Genomic DNA, 24,137 nt, shown 5'->3' on the forward strand with positions numbered 1-24,137 from the left:
CCTGGTTGGGAAACTAAGATCCCAGAAGCCGCGCGGTGCGGCCAAAAAAGAAAGAAAGAAAAAAGAATAGAATTTCATGAGGGATGATGGAAAGAGGTGTTTCTGGGTTTGATCAGCTGGATGCAAGTAGGTGTTATTTACCAAAATGACCGGTGTCTGGAGGAGTCCTACCAATCGTTTGAAAAAGAATTAGACTTGGCTTGCTGAATACAATATTAAACCTTTTGAAACTGAACTGCAAGAAACTGATGTCAAGAAGACCCGATTTTAGGAGAATTTATCATTAGCTGAATAGAGTTAGTGGTATGCAACGTCGGTAGAGGTAGTGAAGGAATTTGCTGTACTACAGGCAGTCCTAACTGGACTCATGTAGGACCGTTATATGACACAGAAGTTCAACCTTTTCACTGAGGACAGATCAAACCATCTTTTAGCAGTTTAAATTCTTTATTGAATGAGAAGAGGTACAACTAATTAAAATAAAACTTTTCAAGGTTATAGACAGGGAATTCCCTGGCAGTCCAGTGGTTAGGACTTCACACTCTCGCTGAGGGCCCAGGTTCAATCCCTGCTCGGGGAACTAAATTCCCAGAAGCCGCATGGGGAGGCCAAAAAAACAAAAACAAAAACAAAAAATGTATAGACAGAAAATATGTATCTTAAAATAATTTGATTCCTATAGTTTTTTGTTTGTTTGTTTGTTGTTCTTGTTTTTTGGTCACGCTGCGCAGCTTGTGGCATTGAACCCAGGCCCTCAGCAGTGAAAGCGTGGAGTCCTAACTGCTGTACCGCCAGGGAATTCCCTGATTCTTGTAATAGTTTTAAAAGAGCTTATTGTTTCTTTCTGACTCTAAAAATAATACACGCTAATTGCCAAAAATCCTGAAAAGAAAAATATAAATAAGAAAGATCACCTATAATTTCATCACCCCAATAGATCACATTTTAGAATAAGTTCTTTCATCCTTTTAACTCTACACAAATATGTGTATGCATACTTTTAAGAAAAATGTTACATAAAGGTTTGCGGCTCGCTTTTTTCATTTAAAAAACAATGTTATGAATTTATTTCTGTATCGATAACCATGGGATGAAAAGTCTTTAAGTGAAATCTGGAGTCAGATTATCTGTGTTAGAATCCTTCTTCCTCTAGTACTTTCTTGCTGAGAAAGTGTGATAGAAATGTAATAGTAACTAATGTTTATAGCTGTTAGGAGGATTAAATGAGATAATATAAGTAAAGTACATAGTTCAAAATGTGGCATATAGTAAGAGCCCATTTAATTTAATCATTTACTCAACAGGTATTTATTTAGCATCTACTGTGTGCATTATTGCACTGGGATACAGTATTGAATGAAACAGGAAGTAAGGTAGAGAAAAATAAAATATAAAGTGTTAAGCTATATTAAGTATAACATAAAAACAGTTTATATTAAATAATTTATAAATAAAATAGAGAAAAATAATAAAATAGAGGGAAAAACCCCTTGCCACATGAAACTTATGCTCCAGTGGGAGAATGTGGTATAATAAATAAAAACTATTTGGTCTTTGTTCCCAATTCTTGGCACAGAGCTCCTAAAACCCTTGTTAATTTCCTGTGTGATGGGCATGTCTTTATTCTTAAAGCCCCTCTTTGGATCACACCTGGATTTACGCTAATGAGATGACTTAGATTGAGGTTTCTAGTAAATAATATATAGATAAATAAGTAAATATATGAAGTGTGTTAGATAGTGAAAATGTCAAGAAGAAAAAATAGAGCAGAAAAAGGCAATAAGGAATATTTTTTAGGGGAGGGTTGCTGAAATCTTACATAGGTTGTCCAGGGAGAAGATACATGAAAAGATGACTTGTGAGTTAAGAACTGAAGGGAGAGCAAACTATGTGACTAACTGGACAGGAGGGAATAAACAGCAGTGCAAAGTCCTTGAGGTGAGGGCCTGCCAGGTGTTTTCCAGGAACAGAAAGGGGGATGCAGTGGTGGGAGCAGAGAGAAGGAAGGGAAACTTAGTGGTGGGTCAATTCGGAGAGGTGATAAAGAGCCAGGGAGGGCTTTCTGTGTCATCGTTGTTAGGACGTTGGCTTTTATTGTGAGAATAGCCATTGGAGGGTTTTGAGCAGAGGAGTGATGAGATCTGACTGGCTTTAATAGAGCAGATTCAGGGAGAGAAGTTAGGATGCAGTTGTAAAAATCCACATATGGATGATGGTGACTTAGAATAGGATGGTGCAGCGGGGAAGTTGAAAAGTATAAAATTCTGGGTATATGCTTACTTGTTTCATGTCTGAGAAATATTTCATTTTTGTGGTGGTATCATTTGTGTAGCCACTCCCCTATTGGACATTTCTAGCTTTCCACAAATTTTTAAATATTTTGATGAAAACTGTCTTCTGTGCATATGCAAGCATAGATCATTACTTACTAGATTATTTCCTTGGAATAAATCCCTAGAAGTTAGATTGCTCGAATGGTGAAATGTATGTATTTTTAATACTTTTGCTGTATATAGCCCCTATACTATCCTGAAGGGATATACCAGTTTTCTTCCTACCAGCAATAATCTGAGTATTTATAATTTTTAATGTATAGTTTTGATATATGGTGTATATTTAACTTTTTACAATACCCAATCCTGACAATAAAAGTTTTTTTTCTGTTTTTATTTTAAAAAGCACTACTTATTTTCAGCTTCTATCTTTTTATAGGTTACAGTTCCTCTGAGTCATCTCATCAATGCCTTCCATTCACCGAAAAACACATCTGTTTCTGTCAGTGCATCAGTTTCTCAAAACCAGCATCGAGATGTAGTGTCTGAGCATGAGGCTCCCAGCAATGAGGTAATAGTTTTTACCCTGGGTGTGTGAGAAAGTTTTTTTGGTTTAGTACATTGTAAACATGCCTGAAATAACTTTCTATGTTTAGGCATTTGTAACAGGGTGATTTCTGTCTTCAGCTTAATCTCCCTTTTACGATTAAAGATGTCCAACTCTGGCTTTGTTGTACATATAGAAATATTACTTTGTTTTATTTTTAACATTTAATTTATAAAAAATTTCATGTGGCAGTGTATTGGTATTCACTTCCTACATTACTGCTTGTGTAATATCCTTTAGATATTCTTCTGTGTTGCTTCAGTGGTAGCAGGGAACCTACAGTTAACTCCATAATTCCCATAATTCTCAGGAAAGATAGTATAGCAAGAAGTTATCATCTACTGCCTTATAGGAGCTTTCAGTGTAAATGAGCAATTAGAATATAGATACCTGAAAGTGAAATGTATAAGCTATGAAACCGTACGTTGAGTATTCAGAGAATTAGAAAATCATTGTGGCCTAGGATATTGCGAATTCCCAACCTAGGAACCTTGTGTTTACAAGATTCATTAATAAGATAGTTGCTTGTAGCTCAGAATACATTTTTCATAGTAAACATTATAATCTATAGTTAAGTTTCTCAGAAACCTCTTTAACCATAAATAGCTTATGTTCTTAGTCCTGATATCAGGGGCTATGGCAAAGGACAGTAGAGGAGGAGTTGAAAAAAAGTTTGCAGGACTTCCCTGGTGGCCCAGTGGTTGAGACTCCACGCTTCCAATGCAGGGGGCCCAGGTTCGATCCCTGTTCGGGGAACTACAATCCCACATGCCACGTGGCGCAGCCAAAAAAAAAATAGTCTGCTTTTGGTGGGGGTGGGATGGGGGGTGGTTGTGAGGTGAGTCTTGGGATACAATTTTACTTAGATGAAAAGTTTGTCTTTATGCTTTCCTTTTTTTTTTTCTTTTTTAATTGATTAATTGATTTATTTTTGGCTGTGTTGGGTCTTCGTTGTTGCGTGTGGGCTTTCTCTAGTTGTGGTGATCGGGGGCTACTTACTTCGTTGGAGTGCACAGGCTTCTCATTGCGGTGGCTTCTCTTGTTGCGGAGCATGGGCTCTAGGTATGCAGGCTTTAGTAGTTGTGGCTCGTGGGCTCAGTAGTTGTGGCTCACGGGCTATGGAGCGCAGGCTCAGTAGTTGTGGCGCACGGGCTTAGTTGCTCCGCGGCATGTGGAATCTTCCCGGACCAGGGTACGAACCCGTGTCCCCTGCACTGGCAGGCGGATTCGTAACCACTGCGCCACCAGGGAAGCCCCTATGTTTTCCTTTTATATTATCTGCCAAATTCCTATTGCCTCTGTCTATAGGCAATCCATTCTTGTATTCTGTTGTGACACCCTTCTTCCAATTTACAGCCCAAGAGCTTTGCTAATGATAAGACTGTATGTATCAGAATTGCTACATGCAGCAGTATTATGTTCATTTTAGAAATTTTGGAAAATATTATATAGGTAGAAGAAATTAAATTAACCTATGATCCTGCTTCTCTTTTTCTCACTTGTACTTTTATATTTTATAATAGTTGGATCATACTGTATATGCTGATTTAGATTTTGCTTGATCATTTTAATAGTCTTAAGAACTTTTTATTCCATACATTTTCTTTATTTTTAATGACTTTCAGAGTGTTCATTTTATGATGTTCTGTTGTTGGATATTGTTTCCAATTTTTTGCTGCTCTAAACAACACCATTTGTACTCTCCGTGGTGCTAAATGTTTGACTGTTTCATCAAGTGAAATGGCTAGGTCAGTAGTGAAGTACATTTTGGGGGCTTGAAAAGTAGCTAAACTCTAGAAGCCAATGTTGAGCTTAAGACTAATGGTCTCAGATACAGAATTGGTGTCTTATCCTCTGATTTACCTTCATTATTCTTATGGTTTATCATTGATGACTGTTTGTTATTGCTTCACAAACATTTTTATTCTTCTTAAGCACCCTCCCTCATCTCTACTCGCACTTCCTTTGCTCTGAGGTTACATTGCTTTCATCAAGTCTTGCTCATCCAAGCACCCACTTCACAGCGCAAGCAAAAAACTTTCAACTTCCTTCAAGCTACTGCCTTCTTTTCCTGTTGCTTTCAGACTTCTTGAAAAAGTAGTACTCTGAACTTAATATCTATTCTTGCTAAACTTTTATTCATACTACATCCCATTGTAGTTTGGCTACTACTTTTACCATTTTATACACTTGTTTTGGTATATTTTGTTGACTTCCTTAGCAGTAAGTACAGGCCTTTTTAAAAATCCACATCTTTTTCCTCTTTTCCTTAGCATTTGACCTTGCTGAACATCCACTGCTTTCAAAATACTTCATAAATTGAGTGATACTACATTGATGGGTTTTTTTTTTCTCTTTCTGTTTTGCTGGGCTTTTTTATTGCCAGCCTTTTACATAATGTGTGTACATTTATCTGTAATCTAATTTTCATTTTGCATAGTCTCACAGATTATATATCTTAATGTCTATATATATTTATACGCTGATAACTCCCAAATCTATCTCCAACTCTGAAGTATCTCTAAAGTTTTAAAGTAATTATCTGGTGGCTTATTAAAATACCCCTCGGGATAGGCTCCAAGGACCTTGAAATTAAGATGCCTAAAACTGAGCTGCTTCCCCAGATTCCAGTGTATTTGATCTTAGAGTGGTTTTAGCCCCTCTTCATCAGTCTGGGTGCAACCAAGAGAGAGAGACCACATAGTCATTTGAACAGTGAATGTTTAATATAAAAAATATATATAATTTTTTAGTTTAATATTTTAAAAACCCTGGTCTAACAGGGGATTAGAATAACTAGGGATTGGCTAGTAATAAGTAAAGAAAATTCAAATATATAGGACTTGCAGATTCAAGAAGCAGCTAATCCTCCCAGGACTGAGAGCTTCCCAGGAAGAGTTCTCCACCCCTGGGCTGAGGTTCTGAGGTTGTTGGAGAGGGCATGGCCTTGGCTCACTGAATGGCACAGGAGTCACTGGTGCAGTGCCAGCTGAACCTGATGGAAATCTGCCCCCTCGGGTACCAGGAGAAGCTGTTCATGGGGATGTGTGTTACTGGAAAAGCTGCTGGGTACTGCTGGCAACTGTGCACTGTAGGAGCCAGGCTTTGGAGAAGCTGCACGAGTGGCAGGAACCACTCCTGGAGAAACCATGGGTGTTATGTTGCACACAGGAGCCCGCTGAGTGAACACAATAGCCTGAACCCGGAGCAGAAACTCCTCCTACAATGTCTCTCCAGTGCCCTCTACTGACAGCTTAATGTTCTAGCCAACAAAGGAAAAATATTTAAAGAGCCCAGATCCATGAACATGGAGCCAAAAAAAAGGATGAAGAGGAGCTAAGAGACAACAAATCAATAACCAGCACATCCATCCAGAACCCTTCTCCCTCACAATCCCTATACTTTACTGGTTTCTTCAAATGTCTGTTGTCTGTGACTTGGTATTTGCATCCTTCTTAGTCCAGGGCTCAGTTTGGGTTCATACCATTTTTCTCTTGTTACATCAGCCTTCTGTTCTCCAGCTTATCATCTTTGTCTTCTATTTTCTTCCTATAAAACAAAACTAATGATATTAGCTATAGAATTAAATTCAAACAAGGCTCTTCACAATATGGCCATAGCCCATCTTTCTAGTGCTTTCTTCAGTCACTAAACTTTTTACTGCATCTCAGACATTCCAAGCCCTTTGATCACTTTTTGTTTGCCCTCTTCCCCAAGGTTTCTGCCCCCATCATTTGTGAATTAAGTGTTACTTCAGTGAAGCCTTATCACTTAGGAAATTAGTTGTTGTGTTCTCTTATGACTTTTTAAAAAATATCTCTGTAATAGCAGTTACCTTATTGTATGATAATTATCATATTCATATGTACCTTATTTCTCTTTATGTTCCTCGGACTTGATACTCAATATGTAAGGGGCATAATTTTCTGTCTTAGTTAAAAATCTGCATTTCCCTTTGTATTATAAATAGACTTTTTGGTTTCCCCATTTTAAAAGATAAAATATCTTTGCAGCTCTTGAACATTGTAGTCCTTCTGATTCCATTATAATAATGTGCTTTATAGTCTACAGTTTTTATTACCTTAAAAAGCACCTTTTAAGGGCTTCCCTGGTGGCGCAGTGGTTGAGAGTCCGCCTGCCGATGCAGGGGACATGGGTTCATGCCCCGGTCCGGGAAGATCCCACATGCCGCGGAGCGGCTGGGCCCGTGAGCCATGGCCGCTGAGCCTGCGCGTCCGGAGCCTGTGCTCCGCAACGGGAGAGGCCACAGCAGTGAGAGGCCCGCATACGGCAAAAAAAAGCACCTTTTAAGTATTTTATTTCATCCTGCCTTTATCTTACTGTATATCCTAGGATATGTAGATGAGCAAGGCGTCATCTCTTCCATTGATCCATATTATCTTGTTGAGAAATAGGCAGGATATATTTTATAGTCATTTTCCTAATGAGGAAAAGGATTCTAAGAATATGAATGACTTGTCACAAAGCTAATATTTGACAAACTCCTGAACATCAATCCAGAGCTATGTAATCTGGGGATCTGACTACATCAGTCATAAAAAGTTGATGCTTGGTCTGTTTATTTTTGCTCTTCTTACTTGAAGTTTTAGCTGTTTGGGGCTTGTCCTTAGGGTCTCCCTGTCAGCTCATTTGGACAAGAAAATAGCTCACCCCATCCTATTTCTAATTATTTTAGAACTGTTTTAAGGTGAGTGTATTTTCTTGACTGGTTTTCACACATCTTCTACTTTGTTTAATTTCCCTCCTTATTAGAAGTTAGATATGGCTAACTTAACAGAACCTTTCTGTTCAAATAAGAATCTCAGCAATTCTTTATTGGATGGGCTTTTGTTTATGGTCATTAGGGACTGGAGGAAGTTTTAAAGCTCCATAGACTGGTGATACTATTGGGAATATGATTTTTTTTAACCTGTGTCAAACCTCACATGACTGACCTCAGTAAAACTAGAACTAGAAAAATATTCATACAAATTTATTTTTTAAATATTTGAAAGAAACGGGGAATCAGTACATTTGTTAGACTTTAAAAATTCACGTTGTGGGCTTCCCTGGTGGCGCTGTGGTTGAGAGTCCGCCTGCCGATGCAGGGGACACGGGTTCGTGCCCCGGTCCAGGAAGATCCCACATGCTGTGGAGTGGCTGGGCCCGTGAGCCATGGCCGCTGGGCCTGCGCGTCCGGAGCCTGTGCTCTGCAACGGGAGAGGCCACAACAGTGAGAGGCCCGCGTACCGCAAAAAAAAAAAAAAAAAAAAAAAAATTCACATTGTTTCAATTGATAAGTACTCTTCAAGTTAAATAGCTTGATAATAATGCTTACTTGAGATAAACAGCAAGGACCTACTGTATAGCACAGGGAACTGTATTCAATATCTTGTAATAACTTGTAATGGAAAATAATCTGAAAAAGAATACATATATTTATACATATATAAGTATATGTATATATAACTGAATCACTGCTGTATACCTGAAACATTGTAAATCAACTACGTGTCAGTAAAAAAAAAAAAATTAAAAAATAATAATGCTTACTTGGTTGAATTAATCTTTTACAGCCTGTACTTAACTTAAGGGACCTTGGATTATCTGAATTAAAAATTGGACAAATTGATCAACTGGTAGACAGTCTACTTCCTGGAATTTGTAAGGACAAAAACGTTTCTTCCCACTGGCATACATCTCATGTATCTGCACAGTCCTTCTTTGAAAATAAATATGGTAAGTTAATATATTTTGTGTCCCAATGAAGGTAAGCCATTCCAGTACTATTGATAATTTAATTGATACCACTTATTAATACACCTCTGGTTTCCAGTGTTTCATTACATTGTTGATTAGAGTTGTTTTTGTTTTTTTTTTTGATTAGAGTTTTGAAATTGTCTCTAGGAAATAGCAATTTTTTGTTTCTCTGTGCTCTTAGCTAAAAGACTTTAGCTAGACATATATATTTTTACCTCTTGGTTTGAATTTAATTTCATTGGCAGCTATATTTGTATATCATATAAAAAAAGATAATCCAAAGGACAAGTGATAGACAATAATATGATGAAGAAATGTGATTAAATTTGCAATGCTTTTAGATAAAAATACAAAAAGCAGAGTCATACATGGGCAAATGAAAAGCAAAACTCATTTTGGTTTTTCTAATATTCGGTAAAATTATTTGTTGTATTTCATGACTTTTTTGTTTGTTTGACTGTTAGAAAATTTACTTTTTACAATTTCCCTCCAGGTTGCTTAGATATATTTAGTACTTTACGTTCCTCTTGCTTGTACAGACAACATTCAAGAACTCTTAAAAGAATTTGTTCAGATCTTCAGTACTGGCCAGGTATGAAGCAACCGTTGTACTTATTTTGAAAAAAATAATAGATTTATTTAATCTATTCAGATTTGTCTTTTTCAATGATATTAATGATTAGAAACATTCATTTGTAGCTCACAGTAGAACTTGGAGAATATTTGGAATCAACTAGTTTGGGTATATCTGTGTAATTTTTAACCTGGGAAATATAACTAGATTTTGAATGTGAGTGACAAGTGCCACAGTAAAGGAAACTCTAGGGAGCTCACCTATACCTGCTCCAAAACAATTAAGCACATTTGTTTACTTCTCTCATTTTCAAAATCCCATTGCAATGACAAAAAAAGATAAAAAAGAGAAAAAAGTCAGGGCAGCAGCAGAGGGGTTTTGTAAATGGACCAGAAATTTGTTGACTTTCTGGAACTTGTAAAGTAGATGAAACCCCATTGATATCAAAATCCAATATGTATTCATTCATATTTATTTAATATCAGGCGCTACTGATAGGTGTTAGGCGAGAGTGATAGTTATGTAACTGAAAAAGACATATGTTATCAACCCTCATGACGCTTATAGTAGAGTGACATGAAAGAGGTGTGTAGTGCTAATTCCAGTAAAACTTAGGAAAAATCCCCAAGTTCTAAGTCAATAATAGTGAGCTCTGGGGTAGCTGGTTTAGTGAAACAGTTGAAAGATTGCGAAAAGTGGGCCAGTCACAGAACAGATCTGGCTTGCAACTTTTAGACAAAAGAACACATTTGTAATAACCTGTCCGTGTGTGTATGTTGAAAGGGGACTCCTGGTTTGAGGGTTGATGCCAAAGAGAGAAACAAGATAGTAACCAGGTTACTTTGGACTTGAATCATACACTAAAGGTACCTGCTCATTTACCATAAGTCCATGTTTTGTAGTCTAAATATATTTACCACTTTGATAGTTTTGAGGACACCTGGCTGCAGTTAGTACTGATCATTGTGTTCTTCTTTACAAATACAAATGGTTTGCAAGAATCTCCACATTTAAGGAAAATCTACAGCATGAAGGAGAGGCACCAGGTTGGGCAAAGAAATCTCTTTTGTAGTTCTTTGAAGAAATGGTTAATGTAGAAGACAGAAGAATACTTAAGAAGGATGATACACTCATTTTTAAATATTCAAGGAAGAAAAAAACTGAGCACGTATTAGGGTATAAAAAATATCTTAATAAATTTTCAAAAAGTTATAACTCAAAGGTCAGATTCTCTGATCATATGATAAAACTGAAGTCAAATAATAGAAAAGATGCCTAAAAAACATTCCTAAATATGTGGAATTTTTTTTCTCCCTTTTTTTTTGCGGTACACGGACCTCTCACTGTTGTGGCCTCTCCCGTTGCGGAGCACAGGCTCCGGACGCGCAGGCTCGGCGGCCCTGGCTCATGGGCCCAGCCGCTCCACAGCATGTGGGATCTTCCTGGACCGGGGCACGAACCCGTGTCCCCTGCATCGGCAGGCGGACTCTCAACCACTGCGCCACCAGGGAAGCCCTGTGGAAATTTTTTTTTTTTTAATAAATTTATTTATTTATTTTTGGCTGTGTTGGGTCTTCTTTGTTGGGATTTTGTTGCTACGCGCAGGCTTTCTCTAGTTGCGGTAAGCAGGGGCTGCTCCCCGCTGTGGTTCACAGGCTTCTCACTGCGGTGGCTTCTCTTGTTTCGGGCTTCAGTAGTTGTGGCACACGGATTCAGCAGCTGTGGCTTGTGGGCTTAGTTGCTCTGCGGCATGTGGGATCTTCCCCGACCAGGGCTCGAACCCGTGTCCCCTGCATTGGCAGGCGGATTCCCAACCACTGCGCCACCAAGGAAGTCCCGGAAATTTTTAAAGATACTTTTCTAAGTGTCTTGTGGCTGAATGGAATTGAAAACAAATTATAGACAATTATTCCTGAACCACAATGAAAATCTGCATATCTAAATCTTTGGGTTGAGGACAAACTGAAGCTGAAGGCATTGTATGAATTTTAGGAAATAAGGAAGATGGGAAGTAAATTGATTGAATATTTATTTTTAGAATTTCTTTAAAAGAACGTGAGAAATTAATATGGATAAGACACATTAAATTAAATGAATATAACGGCAAGAAATGGTTTTACTTAATTAAATCAAGAATAAATTTAGGGCTTCCCTGGTGGCGCAGTGGTTGAGAGTCCGCCTGCCGATGCAGGGGACACGGGTTCATGCCCCGGTCTGGGAAGATCCCACATGCCACGGAGCTGCTGGGCCCGTGAGCCATGGCCGCTGAGCCTGCGCATCTGGAGCCTGTGCTCCGCAATGGGAGAGGCCACAACAGTGAGAGGCCCGCATACCGCAAAAAAAAAAAAAAAGAATAAATTTAATTTGAAAAGAAAATAGAACAAACAGTCTGATTAAGAAATGATGAGAAGGGCTTCCCTGGTGGTGCAGTGGTTGAGAGTCTTCCTGCCGATGCAGGGGACATGGGTTCGTGCCCCGGTCCCGGAAGATCCCACATGCCGCGGAGCGGCTGGGCCCGTGAGCCAGGGCCGCTGAGCCTGCGCGTCTGGAGCCTGTGCTCCACAACGGGAGAGGCCACAACAGTGAGAGGCTTGCGTACAGCAAAAAAAAAAAAGAAAGAAAGAAATGAGAAAATACAGTGTTAGAAGTGAAAAGTGGGAACTGTCACAGATAATGAAGATTTTTAAATTGTAATGTATATAATTTTATATTGTAAATAAAAATATGTTGAAACATAATTATTTGAGTTATAAATTATTAGCAGAATTGACCCAGGAAGAGAGAAGACAATAACTATAATATTTGAAAGATAATACCTTTCGAATATAATCTCTTTGCCCCAAAGGCACTAGGCTCAGATGGTTTTATGGCTGTATTCTGTTTTCCAAGGTCAGGAGTCTTCCTGTTACTTAAAGCTTTTTTAATAAAGAAAAAGATAGACTAGGCTTCCCTGTTTATTCCATAAGATTACTGATACTAAAATATTAGTACAAAAAAGAATACAATAGATTAATTTCACTTCATATAGATATAGAAATCCTAAGTAAAGTCTAAAAAGGCACATATAGACATATCCTAAAAATTATGATTAAGGAATACAAGAATGATTTAACATTAGGAAGTATGTTAATTTATCATGTTAATTGATTAGACAAGAAAAGGATTATTATTTGTGTATGATAAAAAGGCATGTGAGGGCTTCCCTGGTGGCGCAGTGGTTGAGAGTCTGCCTGCCTATGCAGGGGATACGGGTTCGTCCTCCGGTCTGGGAGGATCCCACATGCTGCGGAGCGGCTGGGCCCGTGGGCCATGGCCGCTGAGCCTGTGCGTCCGGAGCCTATGCTCCGCGGAGGGAGAGGCCACAACAGTGAGAGGCCCACATACCGCAAAAAAAAAAAAAAAAAGGCATGTGATGTATCCTAATTATTATGCTTCCTAAAAACTTGTAGAATAGATACTTTTAAAATTTCTGAAGTGTATCTGTTAGGTTCTCATTAATATGAGAAACAGGATGTCTAGTATCCTGTTTTTGTTCATTAATTTGGAGATCCTGAAATATCTGATTAAAAAGAAAAGGAAGTTTTATATAAGTTAAAAGGGGCAAAGTTATAATTAGGTGATACGATTACCAGAAAATTCAGTAAAATCAACTGAAAGGCTGCTCTGGTGCCATAGAAGATAAATGCATAAAAATCAATAGCTTTTTTTTTTTATCCTAGCAATAGGATAGCAATAGGATCTTTATATATCCTAGCAATAGGATCTTTATTTACAGATCGTTCAAAATCCATTAAATCTTGTATCCTGACAAGAAATATGCAACATGATATATATATACACACACAGATGTATATATGTATGCATATGAAACCTGACTGAAGGAAATAAGAGCTGAGTAAAATAAAGTGAAAGAGTACTGTAGTCCTTTTCAGAAGAACTTAGCGTTCTAACATTATCAATTTGCACCCAGATTTTCAGTGCAACTCCAATCAAAACTCGAAACATTAGTTAGGAAAATAAAGAAGTTGATTTTAAACTTGGGCATAAAAAGGGAATCAGATTATTTTCTTACCCCTTTAAAAAGTTCCAAAGAACTGAAAACAAGTAGAAGTATTAGATGAAGTCAGTAAACTGCCTTTAAAATCTTAGTGTGAGGATGAGACTCTTTAATCAAAGCACAGTGAAGAAAACACTAAAGATTAAAAGGCATGGCTTCATTAACCTTACAAATTACTGTATCACTTAATTAAAAGACAGAGACATTAAAATAAATGTTTGAAATATACATGACTAAAAGTATATATAACATCCATATTCTGCAAATGAAAATGGAAAAATATGAAAGGTCATGAGTGCTCAGTTCACTAAAGAAATAAAAATAATCAATAAAAATTTAAAATGTGGGCTTTCCTGGTGGCGCAGTGGTTGAGAGTCCGCCTGCTGATGCAGGGGACACGGGTTCGTGCCCCGGTCCGGGAAGATCCCACATGCCGTGGAGCGGCTAGGCCCGTGAGCCATGGCTGCTGAGCCTGCGTGTCCAGAGCCTGTGCTCCGCAACGGGAGAGGCCACAACAGTGAGAGGCCTGCGTACCGCAAAAAAAAAAAAAAAAAAAAAAAAATTAAAAATGTTTTCAAAAATTTTCCTCACTTCTAATCTGAAATGCAAATTGAAACAAAATGTTACTTTCTGCCCATCAGATTTTGTACAAATTAAAAAGATTTTTATTTATATTCAGTGCTGCAAAGGATATGGAGGAAAGGACACTCATATTCATTAGTGGGTGTATAAATTCTTGACAACATCCTTTTGGAGGACAGTTTCTTAGTGTTAAACAATTCAAGTCTCACAGTGTCACTTTTAGGAATGTCGTCTGTGTGTGATGAAAGATAACATGTACAAGATTTTTAACTGCAGCATTATTTTTAGCAATAAAAACTAGGAAACAGCTAATGCCCATAGTAGGGAAGTAGTTGAGTAAATTGCCGTACCCTGATAAATGGGAAAACTGTAAACAGCCATTAAACTGCATGCACTGTCTGATCTGTTCTGAAAAATACCCATGATAAATTGTTAAGGGAAAGAAGACAATTGCAAAAAGTTATGTACTATTTTTATAGAAAGAGCATGTTTTAATACATAGAAGTATAGTCATGGAATTGTTCAGTTGGTTACTTCTGGAACACTTCAGCACACTTGTAACTAAAGTCATTAAAATGGATTGAATCTGTAAATCAACTTTACTTTTCTTGGTAATTTTAAAATATAAAAACCAACAACAAAGAACTGAGTTAAAAAATAGATAATAACTAGGATGTACGGGAATAGTGTCAGAGTTTTGATTCTTAACGCACTTTCCTTATAAAAACTTAAAATGAGAAGTAAATGTGATACTGTTTGATTCAGTTTTCATACAGTCTCGGGGTTTTAAAACTTTAAAATCAAGGACACGACGTCTGCAGTCCACTTCTGAAAGATTAGCAGAAACACAACATACAGCACCATCATTCGTGAAGGTAATTAGACCTTTTATGCTGTTGTTTGAAAAAGCAGTAATTTTCAAGTTATTAGAAAGAACCTTCAATATCTGATTTCTGTTGCTGACTAATAGATTTTCTTCCATCTTTCCACTTAGGATAAACGATTAATATCCTGTGTAATCAGTATAGCTAGAACTCTCCTGGGTGCCAAGCTTATCTTTCCATTAGCCTATTAGACATCTTCCTCTGTTGTTTTTTTTCCCCTATCAATCTATACCTGCTTATGTATTCTTGGATAAGTAGCATCCACCCAAGCTAGAAACCTGCTGGACAGCAATGATCTGTCCATCTTCTCTCACCTCCCCCATCCATTAATCACTAAAATCCTGTTGATCCAGCCTCTTAAGTATTTATTTCTTAAATCTGTCTTTACCCCCACTTCCACTGCATAGATAGATCATAGTTATTTCTTGCCTAGATTCCTCTCATAAACACTCATTTAGTCTCCTTGCCTTTAGTTTTGCTACCTTTAGCCCAGCCTCCAGACTGCCATCCACCAGACTGTCTGAAATGTATCAGTGTAATGGTTGTATTCCTCTGCTTTATGGTCAGACTTCTGCCATGGTACATATGGCATTTCATCATTTGGCATTCTGCCTACCATTTTTGTGTTCTCATCTTTCAGTGTGCCCCCTCCTCTCCTCCTACCCTCCTCCTCTCTTGGTTTTTTTAAAGTCCTGTCAAAAAAGATTGTTTATAGCTCTTGAACACTAAAGGCTGCTGTTTCATGGCTCTATCAAATTATTCATGCTCTGTGTTGCCGTGGTTTAGCTGTGCCATTTTCTGTAAGGCCTTTACTGACTTCTTAGGTAGCAATTGTTTTACCACCATACCTAGTACCTCTAACATAGTATGAAACTGACTTCAAACACTTAGTTATTTGTGTATCTCTGCCCAATAGACTGAAAACATTCAGATGATTGGTTGTTTATCTTCACATCTTCAGAACTTATACAGGACCAAGTATATGAAAGGTGCTCAGCAAACATTTAATAAATGAATGAAGTTTTTCCTCCAGCAGAAATAACGGAATGTGACCTATTCTAAGCCATTAGAACCCTAAGTCAACATGTGACCTGTTAACTGTTCTCAGTATAGTTAGTGGTCTTATGTAGAGAGTTTCTCTATATTAATTGCCTGCAAGTATAAGGTCCAGTGTTAGTTTCCTAGCTATTGATTATTTATTGTTGAGTCTTAATTCTTCACATTGACAATAAAAAGTTTTAATTCTCGAATTGTAATGAATGTTTTTGTGAGTGGTGGTTGTATTTTGGGGGCGTATTATCTGTATGGTCAGCTGATACTGATGTGTTGTTTGCGTATTTAGGGATTTCTTTTGCGGGACAGAGGATCAGACATCGAGAGTTTGGACAAACTCATGAAAACCAAAAACATACCTGAAGCTCACCAAGACGCATTTAAAACTGGTTTTGCAGAGGGCTTTCTGAAAGCTCAAGCACTGACACAAAAAACCAATGGTGAGTTAATTTGACAGCATCCATACTGAGGGAAGAATACCTGAAAGACAGTTATAGTCCTGCCTTTAAGTGATCATAATAACTGTTCTAACAGTTTCCCAACATTTCATTGCTTATATTTCATGATATTTGTATCTTAAGCTGTGGTGTAGAAGTGGGAATATCTGCTGGCACTTTTCACTTTCTGAAGTGAGAAGCCAAAGTCAGCGATAGAAGCATGAGTGGCTTCGTGAAGTTTTTGGTAACAGGCGCTGAAAGGCAGTCATGGAGATTATGCAAAACATGCCAGGCTCCAATATTGCACGTGGTGAACCGTGATTACCATCAGTAAGCTAATATTTGCATTTCATTCAGCTGTCATTTCTCATTGATATAATTTGATTTAAGGCTTTTTCTTTTTTCTCCAGATTCTCTAAGAAGAACTCGCCTGATTGTCTTTATTCTGCTGGTAGTTGGCATTTATGGACTCTTAAAAAACCCATTTTTATCTGGTAGGGGCTCTTTATATTTATCTGACTTTTTTTTTTTTTTTTGTCTTTTATATACTCATTTCTTTTTCATAGTTAGTCTATCTAAGACTTAGAGGTAAGAAAACATGAAAGTTTATAGTTCCAGGGTCTAGGTCTTTCATTCCTAAGTCAAGACTTCTCAGATTGGGTCACTTTAAGATTGTTTTTTGCATTGAAATTAAAGTTCCAAGGATTATGTTAGAGTGCAAGTGTTAGATCTACTTCTGGTAGTGGTTAGTTCCCCAGGTTTTTAGAAAATGATACATATCCAGTAAAATTTTAAAAACATGTAGAAGAATTTTGTAATAGCAATACAAAGTGACAAAGACAATAATAAATTGAATTTTGTAAAAATTAACTTATATGGAAAATTACTTTAAATAGAGTCGCAGATTTTCTCAGTTTGCAAGTCTAAAATGAAGTAATAATGTCAGGTTTAAGCGGTTCCAATTGCTTTTTCAACTATCATTCAGTTTTTACCCCCTGTTTTCTCCTTTCTTGATGATGGATTACCTTGAGAGAAAAAAACTGATTTACAATTAAGAACATTGCTTGATCTGTATAAGGAATCATTCCCAGAACTTGCATGTAGCCCCAGTTATTTTAAAACTTGTTAGTGGCATCAAACGTGAGATGAGGTTTTAACATCTAGGAATAGCCTTTTTATATCTAGATCTGCCTTCTCTTGTCTCCTTTTTTTCAAAAAAAAAAAACAATATAGGGATGATAGGTGATATCAGCAGGGTGGTGGAGGGGTGGGATGAGCTCTGATGATTATTCCTTTGTGTTTCTTAATTATGTACAATGGAGTTTGAGAACCATTGGTTTAAATTTTTATTACTCGATATAAGAAGAGGAAAATTCTTAGTTTTAATTGGAAAGGCAAAGATGTCATTTTATTATGAATCATTTATTCCTTGAACACCATCTCAAAATCCAGAAGACCTAATATCTACTCCTCACACTGATAAATGTATGTGAACTTAGATATTTAATTTTTCTGGGCTTTCTTGCATATGAAAAATAAGGTAGTTAGAATTTTATGAATCTATCAAATACGTAAACATTTGTTTTTGTCCCTTTAGTCCGCTTCCGGACAACAACGGGGCTTGATTCTGCCGTAGATCCTGTGCAGATGAAAAATGTTACCTTTGAACATGTTAAAGGAGTAAGTTAAAAAGTTTACCTTGATCTCCTCAAACATTATCTTAATTGTATTTTATTATTCTAAAAGTTGAAATAATAGAAAATATATATATTGGTCTCTGCCCCATGTTCCTGGCACAGAGGTCCTAAAACCCTTGTTGTAATTTCCGAAGTGCTAAAAGCACCAGGAGCATCTTTTGTTTTATTGTTTGGTCTTTGACTCCGGTTCCTGACACAGGGCTTCTGAGTCCCTTATAATTTCCTGGGTGATAGCAGTGTCCTTTGTTCTTTTTTTTTTTTCCGCCTGGGCCACACTGCACGCAGCTTGCCAGATCTTAGTTTCCCAACCAGGGATTGAACCCGGGCCCACGGCAGTGAAAACTTGGAGTCCTAACCACTGGACCACCAGGGAATTCCTGCAGTGTCTTTTGTTCCAATAAGGTGGCTCTGGGTGGGCGCCTGGATGGGGGCCGGTCACCAGAAGGACCCAGCCATGATTAGGGTCTTAGAACTTTCACCTCCACTCTGTTCTCCAGAGAGGGGAGAGGGGCTGGAAAGGGAGTTAATAATTGATCATGTCTATGTGAGGAAACTCCCATAAAAATCCCAACAGGTCCAGGTTCAGGGAGCTTTCAGTTGGTGAACACGTGGAGGCGTGAGGAGAGTAGCGTTTTCAGAGAGGACGTGGAGGGGCCTGTGCCTGTTCCTATGTCCCTTGCCCTACCTGTCTCTTCCTTCTGGCTGTTCTGAGTTATATCGTTTCATAATAAACCAGTAGTCTAGCACCTAAACTGGCTTCCTGAGTTCTCTGAGCTGCTCTAGCAAATTAATCAAACACAAGGAGGGGTTGTGGGAACCTCCGATTTATAGCCAATTGGTAGAAGCACAGAGACAACCTAGATTTGGGATTGGCATCTGAGGTGTTTGTGTGTGTGGTGCTAAGTCTTGTGGGACTTTGGCCCAAAGATGTGTTTCACGTTCACCCCTTCCCAGGTACTTTCCTTTTAACACTGCCCAATGTACTTGAGCTTTCTCACTGAGAGTTATTTAAAGTTGTGTAATGTGAGGTTGCAGGTTGGCTGCAAATGTGTTATTACGCCAGTGTAATTTAAAATAAATAAATATGTGAAAGTACACACGCAGAGGCTTTTTTTTTTTTTTTTTGCGGTACGTGGGCCTCTCACTGCTGTGGCCTCTCCCGTTGCGGAGCACAGGCTCCGGACACGCAGGCTCAGCAGCCATGGCTCACGGGCCCAGCCGCTCCGCGGCATGTGGGATCTTCCCAGACCAGGGCACGAACCCATGTCCCCTGCATTGGCAGGCGGACTCTCAACCAGTGCGCCACCAGGGAAGCCCTGCAGAGGCATTTTTAATTTACATTGGTAGCCAACATTTTAAAATTGAAGTTTCACCCACAGAAAGATTTCTGGGTTGTTTGTTCATTTGTTTTTTGAACATTGAAGCCTGGAGCGCTAGGCCTGTATTCTTTGGCAGAGCCATGTTGTGGTTGTCTTTAAAGGGACTGTTGCTTTCCAGTTCAGCACACTGCCACCACTATTGTTTTACATCTGGCCTTCTGCACTCATTGATTGATACCGTTTTGCCACTAGGAATTTGCATTTGTGACTTCTGGTTATATGCTGACTAGTAAAATGGCTCACCATTTCTGATAGGCAGCTTTCTTAATCTCATGTCAGAGTTTTAAAGTTGAACTAGTATTCTGATTGCCATTTTTGTTGGCCAGATTGGGCTTTATTTTTGCTAGAGATCTCAATTCTGCAATATTTTATATTTTGGAGATTAAATCTTTAAAATTTTTTTTTACCACAGCCATTTATAAAACAATATTAGTACACTATAGCTTAATTTTTGTCACTGTTCTTTGGCATTTGTCAGGAACTAAATCGTTTATAATCTAGTAGTAGTTCCTTGTAATGAAAATGATCTCATAACTAATCACAAATTAATGTTATAACTTAAACACAGACTCCCTTATCATTAATATATAGTAAGACCACATAATTTGCCATTGAAGCTTATAACCAGGTCCAAAAATGTTTTGGATTTGAAACTTACTAGGTGACTCTTTATATTAAATGCCACTGACACATTTAACGAGAATTTTGAATATAACAGTTCTTTTTAACCAAAGGAAGCAGTTAAAAAGGGTTTTTGTTGGGATATATAAGGAGACTTCATATAACTGGCATCGAGGGTCGGGAGAAAACTCTGAGTATTTCTAAAGGGACCTTTTTGTATACTTTCACTGAAACAAAAAGCTAAGTTAATTTAATCTGCAGTTAAATTTCTGATATTCAAAGAGGGTATCTTGGTAATATAATAATTATTTGGTAAATTGTATCACTTTAGGTGGAGGAAGCTAAACAAGAATTACAAGAAGTTGTTGAATTCTTGAAAAATCCACAAAAATTTACTGTTCTTGGAGGTAAACTTCCTAAAGGTAAGATATCTTCCCTTTTGCGTAACTTGACAAAATACTGTAATATGTCACTAATTTAACTTTTATCAGATTTGACTGATCAAAGTTTAATTCTTAATTGCTATTTTACAAATAAGTGCTCATTCTGAACATACTGTCCTGTAATCTTTTTTTTTTTTTGGTAATTTAAAATTTTGTTATAATTTCAAACTTTAAGTAAATTGCAACAATAAATAGTACAAAGAACTCCCTCCATACTTTTAACTCATGAGACTCAACATTTTTTTAACATTTTGTTCTATTTGCTCATTCCTTTCTTTACATAACATGTATTTTTTAAACCATTTGCAAGTAAATTATAGATGTCATGCTCCTTTGCCCCTAAATACTCATTGTGTGTTTCCTAAGAATTATGGATATTCTCTTTACACCACTTCAGTACAGTTATTAAAATCAGGAAATTTAACATAGATCCAAAACTATTATCTAATTCAAAGTCATATTCAAATTTCAACATTTGTCCCAATATGTAAACAGTATTTAAATGATATAGGAGAATTAGTTAAGGAGCAGATCCTGAAGTGAATCATTAGTAGAGACAAATACGTTTTGGCTATGTTTCAAAATATCGGTCATTGATGTGCCTTCAACTGCAAAGCTATATAAATTAATAATTATTTGTTATAAGTTCATGTCAGGCTTTGTTTCTGATTTTTAATTTGAACCATTCTTGTTTATTTTTTCTTTTAGGAATTCTTTTAGTTGGACCACCAGGGACGGGAAAGACACTTCTTGCCCGAGCTGTGGCCGGAGAAGCTGACGTTCCTTTTTATTATGCTTCTGGATCAGAATTTGATGAGATGTTTGTGGGTGTGGGAGCCAGCCGTATAAGAAATCTTTTTAGTAGGTTTTAACATATCTTTCATACAGTACTAATGTCTCTTAACTTTAGGGGAAGAGGGTTTCTTACCCTTTCTTTGCTACCTGTTTCTGACTGATATAGTTGGCTGAAATAGCCATTGTAGGGTTCTGGTTTCAGATAACTTAGTGTGTGAGCTAAAATAGAACTGTACTTTTTTTTTTCCCCCCCAATTAGTCGGAAGAGCTAGTGGAAGTGCTAGATTGCTGGGTGAGGCTGGGAGCTACTGAAAAGCTGGGTTTTTGTTTGTTTTGTTTTGGGGGTTTTTGGGGTGTGTTTTGTTTTCACCTTATTTATCAATTCTTTTTTTTTTCTTTTAACTTCTTTATGAAGCTGGTTGCATAAAAGATATACATTCTCATATTGACAATTCTTGTCATGAACAAAAGCAACAAAAATAAGGCAATAGTAAGATGTACTTCACATATAAACAATCATGCAGTAGTAGGAAATCTGGCCCTGTACAACAAAAATTTAGGTAGTAAAATGTGAATAAGCCCTGTATTCAGAAGATACCCAAATGTGTGAGCAAAGACAGCACACCGATAATAGAACCCACTTAGGTTCCTTGTTTATTACGCATAATTCCTTAATTATCCATTTGTGAAATAAGAATAAACATTAAGAAGCATGGGATCCAAATTGCATTCATTTTCACAATATCAATACTAAACTCAAAATAGCAACTTCGTTGAATATAAATGTTAAATGTTTCAAAAGTAAAAGGCAATCTTAATTTTTTGTAATCCTATGAATAGAGTCTGCAAAAAATGGTAGATTATTTTACTCTACTTACAAGGAGACTAGGCCTCAGCCTGCACTGAAGGAGTATGAGCAACAAACGACAGCAAACAAATATCATTAGGAGTAATGCCCGTACATATCAAAATATCTTGGTGAACCACATTCTACTTATATAGCCAATCTATTAAATAACCAGCATAATGGAAGCTTACGCCTCATGCAAGAGAATTACTAAATTAACTATATATCTATTAGAAATTTCTAAACCCCACTCCCAAAACAATTTTAGTACACCTATCAAGTACTGTAGGTCATTTAGAAAAACAGAAATAAAACATACACACAGCCTTTGTATTAAAAATTTTCATAACCTATAAACAATGTTCAGATATAAACTGTGAACTAAATGTTTTTTCTAAATATGATTTATGTAATCAAGACTTTATTAAACAAAGACAGGTCTTAGGAATATGATCTGTACAAACTTACAGTAGTGTATATTCCAATAGAGATTTTCTTCCTATTATGATATAACAATATAACTCTTTTCTGAGTGAAGATATATGTTAAGGCTTAAGATGTAAACACTTTGGAAGGCAAACAACTTAGTGAAGAAATTACTGTTCATTTAAAAATGTGTATCATCTCATAATAGGCCCCAGAATTTTCGAATTCACATGTGAGAATACATTTACATGTTAAATTTCTAGGAAAGGCACAAGCTTTATGTAAAAAAGCAGCAAAATTTTAAACGCACCAATTTATTGAAAAAGCCGTTACTTTTATTAGAAACAAAAAATGCTTCTCAAGATGTTGGCAACAAGTCATAGTATAGACGTCTGTTTCAAACAGTGTGCTTCTCTCTTCAATTATAAATTATATTCCAGTTGGAGAAGGAATACCTCCTTGGCTATGGGAAGTAGAAGTATTTGAGGGACTGTGTAAGCTGGTCTCCTTGTACACAAACCATGCATTTCCTCCCCAAAGTATCATATTCAGAAAGCCAAAGATCACAGATACATTTAGGGATCCCATAGTAGTCACAGAGCCAAAATGACATATCACTCCTTGTTGATTACAAGGCAGAAGTTCCTGGACAATTTTGCGACCAGTAGCTGTTTTAATATCTGTAAGAGCTTTAGCCCAGGCTGAAGTGCTCACCAACCACAAAAAAGTGGCAACAAGAGTAACAACAAAATCAACCATGGGAAGTTTTCGACTATCACAATACAGGTTCGTGTAACCAACATAGAGCAGCGATGCAGTACAGGAAGACAAAGACTGCAAAAGTAACATAGAACTGTGCAGAAGAAGAGTAATCTCCGATAAGGACGTGAATTTTCCAATCTACATCACACATATTTACACCTTGAGGTGCCTGAAATGATGCTTCATTCAACCTGAATTGATAACCAAAAGTAGCTGTAATCGTTTTATTGTCAGAAATTTCAGGATGACAAGCCACTTGAATTTCTGTTTTGCCCTTAAAACCTCCACAGGTGGCAAAAGCAAAGATAGAAGCAGTCCACTTGAGGACCTTGATGAAGCCGAGTGGCTCCTTTAGCGGGTTGAGGTTGAGCTGGAAGGAGGACATCCTCTGAGGGAAGGAGGGAAAGGGAGTCAGGACGGTGGGGCGGAGGAGGAGGGGGACCGAAGAGACAGCTGCCTGGCCGTGAGAAAGGGCAAGCGGGGCGGGCCTATCAAGTTTTTAGTATGTATTTAAAAAGTATTTGCCTCAAATCTGATTGTATATGGTTTGTACAGCTAGGAAGAATGAATACTCAATGGTATAATTTTTTTTTTCTTCTGAGGCTACTGTTCTTAAATCAGTTAAGAAGGACCTCCTTTTATGTATTTTCTCCCTACTGAATGTCTTTTTTTGGCTTTTTAACTGTCTTAAAAGTTGTTAAATATTTATGCAATTTTATTTTAAAAGTGTTGATTTTATTAAACTTATTTGAATCTTTTCTGTCTTCTTAGGGGAAGCAAAAGCAAATGCCCCGTGTGTTATATTTATTGATGAATTAGATTCTGTTGGTGGGAAGCGAATTGAATCTCCAATGCATCCATATTCACGGCAGACCATAAATCAACTTCTTGCTGAAATGGATGGGTAATTGAATCTTCCTCTGTCTTTAGAATTTGGTGA

At 37.3% G+C, this 24,137-nt stretch overlaps 2 protein-coding genes and 1 long non-coding RNA gene across 3 annotated transcripts in view; 1 reads left to right on the top strand and 2 right to left on the bottom strand.

Moving 5' to 3' along the window:
- Nucleotides 1-24,137, top strand: part of YME1L1 (YME1 like 1 ATPase) — a 33,831-nt gene that overhangs the window by 1,744 nt on the left and 7,950 nt on the right. The window contains exons 2-11 of the mRNA XM_081229198.1: nt 2,713-2,844; nt 8,457-8,619; nt 9,134-9,232; nt 14,619-14,728; nt 16,080-16,230; nt 16,638-16,721; nt 17,825-17,907; nt 20,256-20,346; nt 21,076-21,228; nt 23,969-24,101. Of these exons, the coding sequence (XP_081085324.1) occupies nt 2,713-2,844; nt 8,457-8,619; nt 9,134-9,232; nt 14,619-14,728; nt 16,080-16,230; nt 16,638-16,721; nt 17,825-17,907; nt 20,256-20,346; nt 21,076-21,228; nt 23,969-24,101 (1,199 nt within the window). The remainder of the gene's footprint in view (nt 1-2,712; nt 2,845-8,456; nt 8,620-9,133; nt 9,233-14,618; nt 14,729-16,079; nt 16,231-16,637; nt 16,722-17,824; nt 17,908-20,255; nt 20,347-21,075; nt 21,229-23,968; nt 24,102-24,137) is intronic.
- LOC308614669 overlaps nt 5,679-24,137 on the bottom strand; it is a 41,238-nt gene continuing 22,779 nt past the window's right edge. Inside the window, exon 3 of the long non-coding RNA XR_014015419.1 lies at nt 5,679-6,429. This is a non-coding gene — a long non-coding RNA (uncharacterized lncRNA). The remainder of the gene's footprint in view (nt 6,430-24,137) is intronic.
- LOC308614667 (synaptophysin-like protein 1) lies at nt 22,409-23,870 on the bottom strand. Its single transcript, XM_081229205.1, is given in 2 exon segments — nt 22,409-23,246; nt 23,248-23,870. Coding segments are annotated over 2 exon segments (717 nt in total). The 5' UTR covers nt 23,583-23,870; the 3' UTR covers nt 22,409-22,864.

Source organism: Mesoplodon bidens (genome assembly GCF_964165515.1).
Source record: "Mesoplodon bidens genome assembly, chromosome: 3".
Taxonomy (NCBI): Eukaryota; Metazoa; Chordata; class Mammalia; order Artiodactyla; family Ziphiidae; genus Mesoplodon; species Mesoplodon bidens.